Source organism: Dipodomys merriami, unplaced genomic scaffold (genome assembly GCF_024711535.1).
Source record: "Dipodomys merriami isolate MVZ:Mamm:240054 unplaced genomic scaffold, mDipMer1.0.p SCAF_3328, whole genome shotgun sequence".
Classification (NCBI taxonomy): Eukaryota; Metazoa; Chordata; class Mammalia; order Rodentia; family Heteromyidae; genus Dipodomys; species Dipodomys merriami.
The window spans coordinates 1-19,151 of NW_027204858.1; the positions used below are offsets into that span (position 1 = coordinate 1).

Below are 19,151 nucleotides of genomic sequence, written 5' to 3' on the forward strand. Positions count from 1 at the left end.
AAAACCAAAAGACATTATAAACAACTCATTCATGACAATTCAAGTTTATTTTGCCATGAATTAGGAAGTGATGAACAAGGGGAAGTCACATCAATAACACAGGTTGTGGATTAGGGAGACATTTGTTGTATTTGGGAAAAGGAAAAAGACATTTGGAAAATAGGAACATAATCTCCCTACCTGTTCAGACTATGTATAGCACAAAATTAGGACCAAGAACTAAATCTAGTTTTGGTCTTAGCATTTTATGAAACCTTAGTACTTTTCTCTTTACCTACAAAATATAGAAGACTAGTAAAAATGTTAAGTCCTTTTTAACTTGGTAATACTACCTTTTTTAGAACTTCATAAAACCTAGTGCTGATGGTTCACACTTGTAGTCTTAGCTACTCAGGAGGCTGAGATCCAGAGGATTGCAATTCAAAGCCAACCTGGACAGAAAAGTCCATATCCAAAATTACCAACAAAAAGCCAGGCTGGCTGCATGGCTTACATGATAGAGACTAACTGAGTAAGCAGGAGGCCTAAGTTCATATTCTAGTGCTGGGGAACTAAAAACAACAACAAAATAACTTATTCATTACAGTAATACTACTTGTGACTCCTTAACTGGAAATAGCTCTAGACTTACGTGGTTTATTATTTAGACTTCGGATGTAATCATCTCACATGAGATCATTGGCTGGGGTAGTCTTTATTCTATCCTTATTCAGTTTTCTGGTTGGACAAAATAAGTCATTCCTGTGATGAACTGTTTTACTTCCTTGTGCAGATGAAGGTCAGCTCTATGCCTTTGGATCTGATTATTACGGCTGTATGGGGATGGACAAAGTTGCTGGCCCTGAAGTTCTGGAACCTATGCAGCTGAACTTCTTCCTCGACAATCCGGTGGAACAAGTCTCCTGTGGGGATAATCATGTGGTGGTTCTGACACGGAACAAAGAAGTCTATTCTTGGGGCTGTGGTGAATATGGTAGGTATAGCTCAGGTGTACAGCTTGATTTCAGGCTGTGTGAATCTAAGCACATCATTTAGCCTCTGAGAAATGTTAATGCAGTAACAGACTCTTATAGAACATTCTCATTGGGATAAAGGTCCTCATCATAACGGCTTTATTTCTTATGCATGTTTCAGGACGTCTAGGTTTGGATTCAGAAGAGGATTATTGTACACCACAAAAGGTAAAGTCAGAAACAGCTTCTTCCTAAAGCCTGTGTAAAACACATAACCCCTAAAAATATATCCTTTCACCCTATCATTGACTCCTCATATTAAAAGTGTTAATTTCTGAAGAAATTCCTATCTGGGAGCCTGACAACCTAAGATTCCTAATTCAGTTATATGTGGTCTTGTCATCTGAAAAAGTCAGAAAGTTGAGAGAGTAGGTATAGGTATTATGAACACTGTGGTATCATATCACAAGTACTAGAAAAAAGTACAGCAAAAAATTCAAGTATAGCTAAACATATGACTAAACATTTTTCCTTCTTTTGTGTACAGTTGAACACCAGATGAATAGATGTTTTTTTGCTATGAGATCATGTGGTCTGAAACACGTGACTACTCCCAAGACTATCAGAACTGGCTATCTGAAGGAAAAGCACATCTCTCTCACTCCCTGGGGACAAGTTTATACTGGCTGACATCTATTACACTACTTACTGTTACCAGTTTTTATTTACATCCTAAACATTAACTGATGGCGTGGAGACCATCCTCATCGGAATTTATATATAGCTGTTCCTTTTCTCCTAAAGAGGCGGTAGTAGAAACTTGGGACTCACATTTCACAAATAGCCATCATGGCCACATCTGTCACTCTCTTTCTTCAACCCTGTGTAGTTAGCTGTAGAAGTATATATTTGGAAGACGACTAATTTTTTTTTTTTTTTTTTTTTTTTGCTAGACCTGAGGCTTGAACTCAGGACCTGGGCACTGTCCCTGAGCTTCTTTTGCTCAAAGCTAGCATTCTACCACTTGAGCCACAATGCCACTTCCAGCTTTTTCTGCTTATGTGGTACTGAGGAATCAAACCCAGGGCTTCATGCATGCAAGGCAAGCACTCTACCATTAAGATTAAGCTAACCCACATTCTCTTACTCTTGAATAAACTAGTGGCCCTAGGCTTGAGCCTAGGGCCACTAGTTTATTCGGCTTGCATGCTTGCCTAGCATTCTATCACTTGGGCTATACCTCCAATCCAGTTTTTGATGGCTAATTTTAGAGATGAAGTCTTGTAGACTTTTCTACTGGGATGGCTTTAAACTTAAACCTTCAGATCTCAGCCTCTGAGTAGACAGAATTACAACTACTAGCACCTGGCTTTAAACGATTTTTAACAACAGTCAAGCCTGTAATCCTAGCTATTCAGGAAGCTGAGATCTGGGAACTGCAGTTAAAAGCCAGCCTGGGCAGAAAAATCTGAGACTTAAGGGGGGGGGGGGGGGGGGGTGTGTGTGTGTGTGTGTGTGTGTGTGTGTGTGTGTGTGTGTGTGTGTGTGTGTGTGTGTGTGTGTGTGTGTGTGTGTGTGTGTGTGTGTGTGTGTGTGTGTGTGTGTGTGTGTGTGTGTGTGTGTGTGTGTGTGTGTGTGTGTGTGTGTGTGTGTGTGTGTGTCACTCTACCACTTGAACCACAGCTCTGTTTTTTGTTGGTTAATTAGAGGTAAGAATTTCACAGTCTTTCTTGCCTAGGCTGGCTTTGAACTGTAATCCTTAGATCTCAGCCTCCTGGATACCTAAGATTATAGGCATAAGCCACTGGCACCCAGTTCTATCACTTTTTTCTTTCTTTTTTTAATTAACATATCAGTAGGCTAGAGGCATACTGTGCCAGCCTAACAAACATGAGCTCCTAAGTTCAAAATTTCTAGTACTAAGCCGGGCGCTGGTGGCTCACACCTGTAATCCTAGCTACTCAGGAGGCTGAGATCTGAGGATCGCAGTTCAAAGCCAGCCCGGGCAGGAGAGACTGTGAGACTCCTATCTCCAATAAACCACCAGAAAACCGGAAGTGGCGCTGTAGCTCAAGTGGTAGAGCGCTTGCCTTGAGCTGAAGAGCTGAGGGACAGCGCCCAGGCCCAGAGTTCAAGAGCCCCACGACCGACAAAAAAAAAATTTTCTAGTACTAACCAAAAATAAGACCAGATCAAGGTCCAAAGGGCTGTTGAACTTCTTTTGTAAATGTCAAGGTACTCTCTGTCTCATTAGAAAAAGCCAGTGAGGGATTAAGGCCAATCCTTTCCCAGCACTTGTATTGCTCTTTCTCTCAAGTTTTCTTTTCCAGAGAAGTAAGATCTGTTGCTAAAACAGATCTATAGAATCTGTCTACTTAGTTGTCCTAGAACTGCCACTTTTTCCTTTATATATTAAAATTTGCGTTCTACCTTGCAAAGGGTAGCCTTCAAACTACTGGGCAAATCTGAAGAGAACAGTTCAACTATATTTCCTTATAATCATTCTTCTGAATGTAGCAAGTCCTTTTGTGAAAGACTAAGGGGTTTTCCTAATATGAATGCGGTACTTAAGATTTTTTTTTCTGATTTACTCTTTCTTTGCAGGTGGATGTTCCCAAGGCCTTAATTATTGTTGCTGTTCAGTGTGGCTGTGATGGGACCTTTCTGCTGACTCAGTCAGGCAAAGTGCTGGCCTGTGGGCTCAATGAGTTCAACAAACTGGGTCTGAATCAGTGCATGTCTGGAATCATCAATCATGAAGTGAGTATTCTCTTGATGTCCTGACCACATTGTCAGAACTATTGTAGACTGGAATACCTTTGGAATGCTGTTATTGGTTAGTGACCATAGAAGTTGATTTAAGAATGAAGAATACAATGTAATACAATGTTCACAAAAATAAAATAAAATAAATATTAAAGAAAAGAATTAAGAATACATATTGTATTCAGCAAAAGAAGACAGCCACAAAAGGTACATACTGTATGATTATAGATGTGAAATATAGCAACATTCAAAATTAAGTTACTGTGGCATTAGTCAAGAGAAGTTACTTCTTGGAGGAGTGTGGGTCTTAACAAAAAAGTGAAAAGATTACCCATTATCTCTGGTGCTGGAAATGGTCTGTGTCTTAATCAGAGTGATTTTACAGAACAGAAAAATAATCAGACTGACAATATTTTGCAGTATGTTATAGCTCAATAAAATTGATAACAGCAAACAAAATTGTAGGTTCTATCCTTATTACCGGAATAGGAACAGGAAAATTACTGTGAAAAAGCAACATTCTAATATATCACCTCCCTGGAGAGATTTTAGATTTATTGTTTCTTGTTGTTGTTTTTTTGGGTCCAGTTGTGGGGCCTGAACTCTGGGCCTGGGAGCTGTCCCTCAGCTCTTCAGCTCAAGGCTAGCACTCTACCACTTGAGCCACAGCACCACTTCCGGCTTTTTTTTTTTCTGCTTATGTGGTGCTGAGGAATCGAACCCAGGGCCTCAAGCATGCAAGGCAAGCGCTCTACCACTGAGCCACCTTCCTAGCCCATAAATTTATTGGTTTCTAAAACACTGCTTACTAAATGTATTACCATTTTCCTCCTTTAAGGATGTCACCAAATTAACCAATGATAGTCTTGGTTTTTCTCTTTGTGTAATATCATTACTTTCTGTCTTTTTTTGTTGTTGTTAGTCATGGGGCTTGAACTCTGGACCTGGGCTCTGTCCCTGAGCTCTTCCGCTCAAAGCTAGCACTCTACCACTTGAGCCACAGTGCCACTTCTGGTTTTCTGGTGTTTTATTGGAGATTAGATTCTCACAGAGTTTCCTGCCCCCTTGCTGGCTTTGAACCGCAGTCCTCAGATCTTAGCCTCCTGAGTAGCTAGGACTACAGACATGGGCCACCAGCACCCAGCTACTTTGTGTCATCTCTAAAGAGTCAAGTTAAGAGACATAAATTTCCTCACTCAATGAAAAAGGTTAGAGTAGAGTTTTAAGTCTTTGAAGTAGTGAGTCTTAGGAGATTACAAGTTCAGGGCAAGGCTGAAGAATATGTAATTTGAAAGGTTTGTTCAGAATTACTACTTGATTTTTGTGTTTTGTTAAGAAAACTAGATTTGTTGTGAAAATTAATTTATGTGAGGGTATTTTTCTTTTAATATGAACTCAAAAGGCCTTAGGGGCTTTAAAAAGTGATGAAACACTACTCCGTGGGTGAAATTAAATCTTTAGTAACTGATTACTTAGAGGCTGGAGAGATTCTTCTGATTTTAATTCTTTTTCCTGCTATTGTTAGGTGTGCAGAATATATAACCAAAACAATGTCAGGGAGTCTGTCCTTAAAATAATATCTTTTCTAGGTGCCAGTGGCTCACGCCTGTAATCCTGGCTACTCAGAAGGCTGAGATCCAAGGATCACAGTTCAAAGCCAGCCCAGGCAGGAAAGTCCTTGAGACTCTTATCTCCAATTAAACACCAGAAAATAGAAGTAGTGCTGTGGCTTAAAGTTGTAGAGCACTAGTCTTGAGCTGAAGAACTCAGGGACAGCACTCAAGCCCAGAGTTCAAGCCTCATGACCGACCAAAAAGAAAAAAGGAAAAAAAAAAAACTTCTACAGTGTTCATATATTACACACTTTTAACTCAGAATATAAAAATGTGTTGTCAGAAAGTCCTGCTTGGTATACTAAATTCTTGTTGACATGTTGAGCTTATTTCTTCTTGTATCCTTTTAAAGATGGCAAACTTCCTGGCACTCAGTAACATGGTTTGTTGAAAGACTTTGTGGTCACCATGACCTTTTCCATTCTCAGTTTAATTATCCCTTCATTTTTTACTTCATGAGTCTTTGTGTTTTACTTGTTTCAGGCATACCATGAAGTTCCTTACACAACTTCCTTTACCCTGGCCAAACAGTTATCCTTTTATAAGATCCGTACCATTGCCCCAGGCAAGACTCATACAGCTGCTATTGATGGTGAGTTGACTATCAACCATATCTCATGCATTAGGAGCTCAGGCTCCTTTATACTATGAACAATGCATGTTCTGACAGCTTCCTGTAATCCACTTTGTGTGTGTGTGTATGTGTGAGAGAGAGACAGAGACAGACAGACAGACAGAGACAGAGAGAGATTGAATGCTGGTCTTTAGGTCTTAAATTCAGGGCTTGGGCACTGTCCCTGAGTTTCTCTGCTCAAGGCTAGCAAACTACCATTTGAGCCAGAGCTCCACTTTGAGCTTTTTCAGCTAGTTAATTGGAGATAGAATCTCACAGACTTTCCTACCTGGGCTGGCTTCAAACCACGATCTTCAGATCTCAGCCTCCTGAGTAGTCTGGATTACAGGCATGGGCCACTGGCTCATTTTTGGTGATAGTCCCTATAAATAAAAGATAAATAAATACATCTCATAATAAGAATCTCTCTCTCTCTCTCTCTTTTTTTTTTTTTTTTTTTTTTTGCCAGTCCTGAGGCTTGAACTCAGGGCCTGGGCAATGTTCATGAGCTCCTTTTTTTCTTTGCTCAAGGCTAGCACTCTACCAAGCCACAGCACTGAGGAATCAAACCCAGGCAAGCACTCTACCACTAAGCCACATTCTCAGCCCCAGAATCTCATTCTTATAATTCTTGACTTCTGTTGTCTTTAAATGGCCTGTATGGTAAGTATTCCAAGTTAGACAGTATCTGTTATCCATGTTAAAAACTCAATTTGGGGGAGAAAACACAATTTTCTGTCAGTAGGTCCAGATGGTCACAGTGTCTAGATAGCCTGGCAACCATAGGTCCAGGATCACATGGCTAGCATCCTAATCATATCTTCTAACAACTAGAAGTTAGTGAATGGAAGTCTATATAGGTTACATTTTTCTTCTGTTCCATAAACCACTAGAGCTTAATTATTTTTGCTTCTCTCTCAGAGCGAGGCCGCCTTTTGACCTTTGGCTGCAATAAGTGTGGACAGCTGGGTGTTGGAAATTACAAGAAGCGTCTGGGAATCAACTTATTGGGTGGACCCCTTGGTGGGAAGCAAGTGATTAGGGTTTCCTGTGGTGATGAGTTCACCATCGCTGCCACAGATGGTGAGTCTGTATATGTCATTTCATGCTTTTTGGACAGATGACTTATGTTTTAATTCTTTTTTTTTTTAATTGTTCACTCTTCAATTATTTTTGATTATCTATAAGTAGTTGTACAGAGAAGTTGCTATTCAACAAAACAGTTTATGAATACAATACATCTTTGTCATTCTCCTCCATCCCTTCTGTGTTTTAATTCCTGCTTGGGATGGGAGAGACTAGTTTTTGTATAACTGAATCATGGTTTTCCTTTTTTATTTGTATGAAATTGGCGGTTACCACCTGAAATGGAACATTTATTTATTTATTTTTTTGCCGGCCATGGGGCCTGAACTCTGGGTCTGGGCGCTGTCCCTCAGCTCTTCAGCTCAAGGCTAGTGCTCTACCACTGGAGCCACAGCGCCACTTGCAGCTTTTTCTGTTTATGTGGTGCTGAGGAATCGAACCCAGGGCCTCATGCTTGCAAGGCATGCACTCTACCGCTGAGCTATCTTCCCAGCCCCGGAACATTTATTTATTTATATGTTGTCAGTCTCCCCATTTAAAATGCCAGTTCCAAAGGAGCAAGGACTTTATTTGTTCAGTGCTCAATTTTTTCAAGCCATGCCTTCCATGATGTAGATTCCCAATACGTGTTTGAGTGAGTGACCAGTACAAAGGTGATAAGTAAATGAATGACAGTACAGAGTAGCAATAGTCACTTTTGCCTGGAAGTAATCAGGAAAACTTTATGCTTTATATAGGGAAATAATCAGCTTTCTTTAAATTTGTAAACAGTAGGACATCTCTTTAGTTCTAGGGCATAAAGAGGAGAAATCAAAGAGTTGGGAAGCCAGTGTTCTGTTAAAAATGATCTGTTGTCTAATATAGATAATCATATTTTTGCCTGGGGCAATGGTGGTAATGGACGTCTGGCAATGACTCCCACTGAAAGACCACATGGCTCTGATATCTGTACCTCATGGCCTAGGCCTATTTTTGGATCTCTGCATCATGTTCCAGACCTATCTTGCCGTGGCTGGCACACCATTCTCATTGTTGGTAAGTGTTTCATAACGTGTGGGCTTGGGGTGGCTTTGTCAGAATTGATCCATAACTAAATACTACTGGGCACATTCTTGGAAACATAAGTGTCATGAAGAGCTAGTTCTGTTAAATCCTGTAACGGTCAGGGATTCCAAACTGAATGCTAGGAACAAAACTGTAAGTTTTTAGTTTTGTCATTGTTTTTTTGTTGTTTTTGTTGTGTTTTGTTTCTGGGGCTTGAACTCAAGGCCTACCAGCATTTTTGCCCAAGTATAGAGCTCTACTCCCTGAGCCACAGTTCCACTTCTGACTTTTTTTTGGTAGTTCATGGAGATAAGACTGTTTCAGGCTTTCCTGTGTGGGCTAGTTTCAAACTACAATCCTCAGATTTCAGCCTCCGAGTTGATAGGATTACAGGTGTGAGCCACTAGAACCTGGTTCAGTACATGTTTTAAAAGAAAATCTTAGGTCATAAAGATAACTTTGTTTGGGGCTGGGAAGGTGGCTCAGTGGTAGAGCGCTTGCCTTGCATGCATGAGGGCCTGGGTTCAATTTCTCTGCACCACATAAGCAGAAAAAGTTGGAAGTGGTGCTGTGGAAGTGGCCTTGAGCTGAAGAGCTAAGAGACAGTGCCCAGGCCCACAGTTCAGGCCCCGTGACTGACCAAAAAAAAAAAAAAAGATAACTTTGTTTGGACTTAATTTTAAAAGCCTTGGCTGAACATCAGAATCTTTTGGAGAGTTGTTACAAATTCTAGTCCTGACCAATTAAATCTTAATTTCTAGAGTGTTACTTTCCAGTTTCCCAGGTGATTCCAGTGGGTAGCAGGAGTGGAACATGTAGTTCTCTAAATGTACTTAGAGTAGCTAGTGGTATTTAGATAATGACATTAATTGCTAAACAGTAATTATATATTTTTATTTTTATTTTTATTTATTTATTTTTTTTTTTGGGTCCAGTCGTGGGGCCTGAACTCTGGGCCTGGGCGCTGTCCCTCAGCTCTTCAGCTCAAGGCTAGTGCTCTACCACTTGAGCCACAGGGCCACTTCTGGCTTTTTTCGTTTTGCTTATGTGGTGCTGAGGAATCAAACCCAGGGCCTCATGCATGCAAGGCAAGCACTCTACCACTGAGCCATCTTCCCAGCCCCATTTTTTAATATATATTTTTACTGTAAAGATACTGGACAAAGGGGTTACAGTTACATGAATAAGGTAATGAGTACATTCCTATCGAGCATTGTTACCCCCTCCTTTGTTTTTCCCCTATCATCCCTTCCCTCCCCACCTCCCCAGTAATCATATATTTACCTATAGCAAGGAATAGCAGTTATCTTCTACATTACCTCCCTATAGTTCCCTCTTACTGTTCTTGCCCATCTCTGCACAAAATGCTTACCTACTGATTTATTTTTTCCTCAGAGAAAGTACTGAATTCTAAGACCATCCGTTCTAATAGCAGTGGCCTCTCCATTGGAACTGGTAAGTAGTAATGTCTCAAGTAGCAGTGTTTTTTCTCATATGTGGGTCTTTGGGTTAGATTACATACATTCTCCAAAACTGAAAGGAAAATAGTAAGTGAGGGCAAATGTGGAGAAGTGAAGAATCCAGTGACTAGGAGGGAGCATCCCATTTTGGTGAATTTCACAGTAACTCATGAATGGCGTTGTGGTCAGAAAGAGAATACATCTTTGCCTTCATGTATATGGAAGTAATTAAGTGTTTGCCTCACATTGTAATGTGACTTATATAATATTTCTTTCTATCCTAGGGGCCAAAGATTTTCTCTGCCCGTTATTTCATGGTATTCCTCAGAGTATTCCATTCTATAGAAATAGTCCTTCAGCACAAGCCTTTAGCTGGTGGCTCACGCCTATAATCTTAGCTACTCAGGAGACTGAGATCTGAGGATCATGGCTCAAAACCAGTTCAGGCAGAAAAGTCAATGAGACTTATCTTCAATAATCACCAAGAAACTGGAAGTGGAAGTGTGGCTCAAGTGGTAGAGTGCCAGCACTGAACAAAAAAAGCTAAAAGACAGCACTTAGGCCCTGAGTTCAAGCCCCAGTACTGGCACAAAAAATAATAATAAAAAAAAACAAGCCCTTAGAAATAAAATTCATGGGGCTGGGAAGTTGGCTCAGTGGTAGAGTGCTTGCCTTGCATGCATGAGGCCCTGGGTTCGATTCCTCAGCACCACATAAGCAGAAAAAAGACGGAAGTAGCACTGTGGCTCAAGTGGTAGGGCACTAGCCTTGAGCTGCAGAGCTGAGGGACAGCGCCCAGGCCCAGAGTTCGGCCCCCACAACTGACAAAAAAAAAAAAAGAAAAAAAACAAATGAAAGTCATGAACAAGGGAAAGGGTGACATTATCCTAAATGAAATGTACTCTTTACCTGACTTATATAACTATAACCCCCTTTTTAATAAAAAAAAATTAAAATAAATAAAGGTCAAATAGACTTTCAGCATGGTTAGAAGAGTCAGCACATACCTCTCTAATAATCTTCCTTTGGCTGCTTCTTTCATGGTTATCTTGTTTGGGCCTATCAAGAAACTGAATCTGTATTCCTTTTTGGTTGTCTACCTGCCAGAGTCCATGCATATCAGAACCAGTTCTGATATACAGAATCAAATAAATGAGAACCCAAAATAAATGCAGATTAATCTCTTAAAAAGAAACAATCAGGGCTGGGAAGGTGGCTCAGTGGCAGAGTGTTTGCCTCACATGCATGAGGCCCTGGGTTCGATTCCTCAGCACCACATAATCAGAAAAAAAAAAAGCTGGAAGTGGCACTGTGGCTCAAGTGGTAGAGCGCTAGCCTTGAGCTGAAGAGCTGAGGGATACCATCCAAGCCCAGAGTTCAGGCCCCACAACTGACAAAAAAAAAAAAAAAAATCAAAAATCTTACATAGTCTTGTTGAGCTTTAATTTGTAAATATAGATACACAGCACAGCATTTATTGGTTTTCTGAAATTGCTCAGCATCTCAATTTGTGCATGTTAATGTAATGTTATGTAATGTTAAGGTAATTAAATATCTTTTTCGCCAAACATGGTTATTCTTCTGCAACTTTGCTGGAACAATATTTCATGGAAAAAGATAAGATAAAGCAAATGATTGGCTAGGAAATGTAAACTCAGTAGTGTATAATTAATGTGATAAATGCTCTAGAAGTAGTTGTTGAATGAAAGTGTTATACCCATCTGTTGGTCTGGGTTTTAAATAGGAATGGAAATGAACACCATCCCTAAGTATTTTCATAATATAAAATGTAGAAAGTAAGTTGCCGTTTTTGCTTATGTGGTGCTGAGGAATCAAATCTAGGGCCTTAGGCATGCAAGGCAAGCGCTCTACTACTGAGCCACCTTCCCAGCCCCCCACATATAGTTTTAAACAAGCCAAATAATAAATTCTTTAAGAGTATGCAAAGACAGGCACTGGTGGCTCATGCCTGTAATCCTAGCTACTCAGGAGGCTGATATCTTAAGATCTCGGTTCAAAACCAGCCGGGCAAGAAAGCCCATGAGACTTTTATCTCCAGTTCACCACCAGAAAACTGGAAGTGGTGCTGTGGCTCAAGGGGTAGAGCTCTACCTGAAGAGCTCAGGGACAGCGCCCAAGCCCAGAGTTCAAACTTCACAACTGACCAAAAAAAAGAGTACATAATAACATGAAATGAAGAAGAAATGGTAAATACAAAATCGGTAATGCTGGGTAATCCTAGCTTCTCAGGAGGCTGAGATCTGAGGATCACAGAAGATAGCCCCTACAGGAGAGTCTGTGAGACTGTCTTCAATTAACTATCAAAAGCCAGAAGTGGAGCTGTGACTCAAGTGGTAGAGTGCTATCCTTGAGCAAAAAGCTCTGGGACTTCACCCAGGCCCCAGGTTCAAGCCCCAGATGGGCACCCCCTTCACAACCCAAAAAAATCAGTAGTTTTATCTTAGTAGGAGACTAGAAGAGGAAGGACTATTCAAGGCAAATGCAATGATAGAGACAGCAGTATCCAATAGAACCTTCGATGACTGAATATTCTATATCTGTGCTATCCAGAATAATAGCACTTAAAAAAGCAGCTAGTATAACTGAGAAACTGAATTTTTAATTTTATTTAAATTTAAATCATTATATCAAGTGACTACCATCTGGGATAGTGCCATTCTAGTTCTTTTACTGATAGTATTTCACTTGTCTATTGTTGAGCATCAAAGAAAATTGGACATTTGTTTCGAACATAATATTTAAGTAGTTGTACAAAGAATTTCAACTCAACATGTCAGCTTATTAATCAAACGTATCTTGATCAGTGTCACCCCGTCATCAGTTCTCCACTACTCCTAACCACACCCATCCCCTCAGTTACCTGAGGCCATTTGAACTCTTCACTCTTGTTTAGAATTTTTTGCTCAAAGCTTATGGTCTACTACTTGAACCATACATCTACTTCTGACTTTTTGCTGGTTAATTGAGAATCAGAGTCCCTCGGGCCAGGCACCAGTGGCATGCCTAATGTCATGAAGCTGGAGTCTGAGGATCAAAGTTCAGTGCTAGCTCAGGCAAGAAAGTCTGTGAGACTTTTATCTCCAAATCAACCAGCAAAAAGCCTGAAGTGGTGCAAGCACTATCCTTGAATGAAAAAGCAAAGGGACAGTACCTAGACAAAGTTAAAGCCTCCATACCGGCATACATGCATGGGTGCATGCGCACACACACACACACACACACACACACCCCTTAAGTCTCAGATTTTTCTGCCCAAGCCTCCATACTGGCATGGGTGCATCACACACACACACACACATACACACACACACCAGGCACACACACACACACACACCCCTCTCTTAAGTCTCAGATTTTTCTGCCCAGGCTGGCTACCGGCATGGGTGCATCACACACACACACACACACAAACACACACCAGGCACGCACACACACACACCAGGCACGCACACATACACACCAGGCACGCACACATACACACCAGGCACGCACACATACACACCAGGCACGCACACACACACACCAGGCACACACACACACCCGACACACACACACACCCGACACACACACACCCGACACACACACCCGACACACACACCAGACACACACACCAGACACACACACCAGACACACACACCAGACACACACACCAGACACACACACCAGACACACACACCAGACACACACACACACACACACACACACACACACACACACACACACACACACACACACACACACACACACACACACACACACACACACACACACACACACACACACACACACACACACACACACACACACACACACACACACACACACACACACACCCTTAAGTCTCAGATTTTTCTGCCCAGGCTGGCTTTTAACTGCAGTTCCCAGATCTCAGCTTCCTGAATAGCTAGGATTACAGGCTTGACTGTTGTTAAAAATCGTTTAAAGCCAGGTGCTAGTAGTTGTAATTCTGTCTACTCAGAGGCTGAGATCTGAAGGTTTAAGTTTAAAGCCATCCCAGTAGAAAAGTCTACAAGACTTCATCTCTAAAATTAGCCATCAAAAACTGGATTGGAGGTATAGCCCAAGTGATAGAATGCTAGGCAAGCATGCAAGCCGAATAAACTAGTGGCCCTAGGCTCAAGCCCCAGAACAGTCAGTAAAAGGAAAAGAAAAGAAAAGGCTATTTAAAGCAAAATAGCAAGATTCAAGAGCTTGTTCTACTCTCCTCTGTAGTTGGGCTGCTTCAATAGAATCACAGGCTGACACAGTCCTAAGGCCAGTGTATGCTGGGATAGAGTCCTTTGTATTGAACCTTGGAGCATACCGTGAACTTTTGTTTTTGTTGGCTGTTTTGTTTGTTTTATCTTTGGCAAATTTAACATTTGACTCATATTAAAATTCAGTTTCATTTCCTAACCACATAGCCTTATTATGGTAGCTTAACATATACTCCTTATTAGAACCAACCATCATATTTTTAAAATTGATACAAATTGTCATCAAAGAATTCAATGCTCATATTTGTTGAAGAATTCACTAGTATTTATCTCAAACAAAATTACCAATAGTGTGTTCTTCTGGCAACTTTAAGACCTGTTTGGCTCAAATATTAAAGAACTTAACATAAGGCAAGTGCTAATGGAGGATGCTAGACTATGAATGTATCTGCTAAAGACAGTAAACATGGGCACTAGATTTGTCAAACTGGTTGAGGGGTTCATTCAGTAATGCACTAGAATGTTGATAATCTGTTATGAATACAGAAATGCCTAACTGCACTACTGCCAATCCACTTCATGTAACTCTAGGAACCTTTCTAGGGGTATGAGGGTCCCAGATGGTAAATCTTTCTTGTTGCATAGCAAAGCTCTCTACTTCTGTGCCATGTATCCACCAGTGGTCCACAGCTCTAGCCCAGGAGGTGGTGGTGGTGGTGGTGGTGGTGGTGGCGGCGGCGGCGGCGGAGGAGGAGGAGGAGGAGGAGGAGAAGAGGACAGTCGGCAGGAGTCAGAAACTCCTGATCCAAGTGGAGGCTTCCGAGGAACAATGGAAGCGGATCGAGGAATAGAAGGCTTAATCAGTCCCACAGAGGCCATGGGAAACAGTTGTGGGGCCAGCAGCTCCTGTCCTGGCTGGCTTCGAAAGGTAAGTCCTTTGCAGTCCCTAGAAAAATGCTGTCAGAATCTGTTTCCTATGTCCTTTAAATTGTTCTGTAGTAAGAATCTAGCCTTCGACCTCTACTTGGAAAGAAATCACTAAAACCCGTGGGTTTTTTTTTTCTTTCCAGAAGTAAGAGATTTTTTTAAAATGCTGTCATACTCATATTACTTAAGTGAATATAAATTAATATAGCCTATTCATAGAAGTGGAATGTCAGGGCTGATAGAATCCCCTACAATAGAAATACAGTTGATGAAAATAGGTTTAATATTAAAAACTAAATATGAAATCTATTATTTATATGGAAAGTCAGTTACAGTATAGCTTGTGGAAGAGGATGGAATATCTGTTGCTAAGACCTTATTTCAGAAAATAGGTGATCACCTTGCTTTCACTGTATTTGATGTTGGTATAATTTGTGGAGGGGAAAGGAAAAAAACAAATCATTTAAATAGGGATACAGGTGGACCCATTGAAACAATGAGATGTACAAGTCATTATGTCGAAAAACGAACTTTACAACTTTGGGGGGGGTGTATAGGAGGGATATGGGGGGAGGATATGGGAAGGGATAGGAAGGGGAAACAAAGGAGGAAGCAACAATGCTTGACAAGAAAAGTTAAAGCCGGGCGCTGGTGGCTCACGCCTGTAATCCTAGCTACTCAGGAGGCTGAGATCTGAGGATCACGGTTCAAAGCCAGCCCGGGCAGGAGAGACTGTGAGACTCCTATCTCCAATAAACCACCAGAAAACCGGAAGTGGTGCTGTAGCTCAAGTGGTAGAGCGCTCGCCTTGAGCTGAAGAGCTGAGGGACAGCGCCCAGGCCCAGAGTTCAAGCCCCACTACCAACCAAAAATAAAAAATAAAAATAAAAACCTACAGATTTAAAGCTTCTTATCCAGACTGAATAGTTATGAGGCCTATGAGCAGAGAAAGCAGCACATCTTCAGCCCAGCCTCTGGCAGCTTGGCCATCAACCTCCCTGCATTGTCTTCAAACCTCCTAACTAGCTGAGTAGCCTGTGTAGAATAAGAATGTTGAGGAAACACTGCAAACACTCCAGACTCTGCTCAGATTTGCATCTCAAATTATGTATCACTTCTATGATGGATTCCCAGGGTGGGAATCCTACTGTCCTGCACCACTAGAGGGTGCTGATGTCTTAACAGTAAAAACAAGAGCAAAAGCAAGAAAGGAATTTGGGAGAAAGTAGATTGTTGCAACTGATAAAATTTCTTTTTCTATACCTAGGAGCTGGAAAATGCAGAATTCATCCCCATGCCTGACAGCCCAATTCCCCTAAGTACAGGATTTTCAGAATCTGAGAAAGATACGCTACCCTATGAAGAGCTGCAAGGACTCAAAGTGGCCTCGGAAGTTCCTCCGGAACACAAACCCCAAGTGGGAGTCTGGGTAACTGAGTTTTGTATATTTGAATCACAATTGTGACCTCATCATGTCCTCTAGCCTCCTTGTTCTTCTGTGGCTGTCCAGTATCAACTCATTACCCTGTCACATTTCTGATAGGCTAGTACTTTTCTGCTCAAGGCTAGTACTTAACTACTTTGAGCCACAGTGCCACTTCCGGTTTTCTGATGGTTAATTGGAGATAGGACTGTCCTGGACTTTGTTATCCTGTCTGGCCTGGAACTGTGATCCTTAGATCTCAGCCTCCTTAGTAGCTATGATTATAGGTGTGAGCCACCAGTACCTTTCCACCCCAGAGAATTATGTTTTCTCTCTGCCTCAGAAATACAAAACTGAAATCCAAAACCCCCGTTCATTTTTTTAACACACTATGGTGGGTTGAAGAGCTATAAATATAAATAACTAATATACATCTAACCTTGTAGATGTTTTCATTTTACACCTCAGTGAAACAAAACTAAAGAGGTCACATACTATTTTTTTATGTAACCCATATAATCTCTTGTAACTATTGGACACTGGCACTTGCAGCACAAAAGCAGGCACACATATAAGTTGAATACCTTTTATCCAAAATGCTCAGGACCCAGAAGTATTTGTTAGATTTTTGTTACATTTCAGGTATTAGATTTTTTTTTTATTATCTGCATATATATAGTGAGATATCTTGGAACTGGGACTCAAGTTTAAACACAAAATTCATTTGTGTTTATAGACACCTTATATAAATAGCCTGAAGGTCATTATGTACAATATTTTACTATGCTTGCTTTTTTACCATAACCCTTCTCATGAGCTTAGCAGTGACATTTTCTATTTGAGGCATCATGTTAATGCCCAAACAGTTTTGAACTTTAGAACATTTGGGATCTTCAGATTAGAGATGCTCAAACCTTTAATACTTTATGAGTGAGCGTGTCTGTGTTTCATTAAGACTATTTACAAAATCAGTAGTAGGCCAAAATTGGTCCATGGACTGTTGTCTGTTGATTCTGGCTTATACACAAAGTATAGAAAAATCTAGATAATTAGCCGGCTGCCAGTGGCTCACGCCTGTAATCTTAGGTACTCAGGAGGCTGAGAGATCTGAGGATCACAGTTCAAAGCCAGCCCAGGCAGGAAAGTCCAGAAGAGTCATCTCCAATAAACCATTAGAAAACTGGAAGTGGCGCTGTGGCTCAAGTGGTAGAGTGTTTACCTTGAGCTTAAGACCCCAGGAACAGCGCCTAAGCCCAGAGTTCAAGCCCCACAACCGACCAAAAAAAAGAAAAGAAAAATCTGGATAATTAGAAACCTTCCCAGGAGGTAATAAAATCTTTGAAACTTCAATATGAGCATTTTAATTTCTATTGATTAGCTTTGAGTCCTGTTTACTGTTAGAGTCCTATTTACTGAATACTTCTTCACATCTTTTTTATATTGTTATTCATTATTTATGATTTTTTTTTGGTCGGTCATGGGGCTTGGACTCTGGGCCTGGGTGCTGTCTTTGAGCTTTTTTTGCTCAAGCCTTGAGCCAGCGCCACTTCTGGCCTTTTTTGTTTATGTGGTACTAAGGAATCGAATTCAGGGCTTCATGCATGCTAGGCAAACATGCTACCTAAGCCACATTCTCAGCCCATGTTTTATGAATCTTAATCCTTTGAATCATAGTGTCTTCATTATTATCAGGACTTAATATCCTCACTGTGATCGGAAGGATTTGTTCCAAATGATGCTTTTCTCCATGTTAGCATTTTATTTTTTTTAATTTAATTTTATTTTATTTGTGAACATACTGTACAGAGGGGTTACAATTACATGGGCAGGATAATGCGTACATTTCTTACCAAGCATTGCAGCCTCCTCCTTTGGTTTACCCTTCACATCCCTTCCCAGCCTCCCCCCTCCCCCCCATGTTAGCATTTTAAATGAGAACATATTGATGTCCTCTAAAGACTTTTTACAGGGCAGGGCACGGTGGTATATGCCTGTAATCCCAGCACTTAGGAGGCTAAGTTAGGAGTTTGTGAGTTCCAGGCTAGCCTGGGCTACGTAGAAGTACTATGTTTCAAAAAATATACATAGATACATAAACATCTTCATAAAATCCTTCAACATAGATTATTTTTCCTAGCCTAATGAGCACCAAGGCACTGAGTATTGCCTTGCCCTGTCAACACCAGCTGCGTTAGAATCCTAATGTTCTTCATTTCTCTTGTATATGTGTTCTGTCTTGTTAGTTTTAAGGTAAAATCTGTTTTGGTTGGGAAACTATGGCACTTGAGGACAGCTTCCTGCAATGTCTAATTCTTGTCTGTAGCCACCTCAGCTGACTCCTGTGGTACCATGTGCTGGGAAGGGGACACCACTGACTCCTGCCTGTACATGCAGCGGTCTGCAAGAGGAGGTTGAGAGATTGCAGGGGTTGGTGTTAAAGTGTCTGGCTGAACAACAGACGCTACAGCAAGAAAACCTCCAGATTTTTACCCAGCTACAGAAGCTAAACAAGAAATTAGAAGGAGGGCAGCAGGTGAGAGCATTAAAAGAGTAATCCAATTTCTAAGTCTGGTTTGAAAAATCACAGAAACAAAACACCAAGTACTAAATAGACTTACTCCTTTGTAAGTCCCCTTACAGTGATGTAAGTGTCATAATTAATCTCAGAAACTTGAGCTTTGTTGAGGCACCTGGATTGAATCATTCTTACCACCTAGTTTCCTTTGGAGTTTCTTTTAATCTTTTAGCCCTTTTTTTTTTTTTTGCCAGTCCTGGAGCTTGAACTTAGGGCCTGGGTACTGTCCCTGAGCTGCTTTTTTTGTTGTTCAAGGCTAGCATTCTATCACTTGAGCCTTAGCACCACTGCCAGCTTTTTCTGTTTATGTGGTACTGAAGAATCAAACCCAGGGCTTCATGCATGCTAGGCAAGCACTTCACCACTAAGCCATATTCCCTCTGGGCCTGGGTACTGTCCCTCAGCTCTTCAGCTCAAGGCTAGGGCTCTACCACTTGAGCCACAGCACTGCTT

The 19,151-nt window shown here is 41.1% G+C and overlaps 1 protein-coding gene across 1 annotated transcript; it reads left to right on the forward strand.

Annotated features, from left to right (window-relative positions):
* Positions 1–750: 750 nt before the first annotated feature.
* LOC138803098 (serine/threonine-protein kinase Nek9-like) lies at positions 751–18,864 on the forward strand (the record flags this gene model as incomplete). Its single annotated transcript, XM_069986933.1, has 10 exons — positions 751–973; positions 1,135–1,181; positions 3,558–3,713; positions 5,816–5,924; positions 6,867–7,028; positions 7,896–8,066; positions 9,471–9,530; positions 14,454–14,701; positions 15,968–16,129; positions 18,447–18,864. Coding segments are annotated over 10 exons (1,569 nt in total), but the record flags the coding sequence as incomplete, so codon positions are not given.
* Between the last annotated feature and the right edge of the window lie 287 nt (positions 18,865–19,151).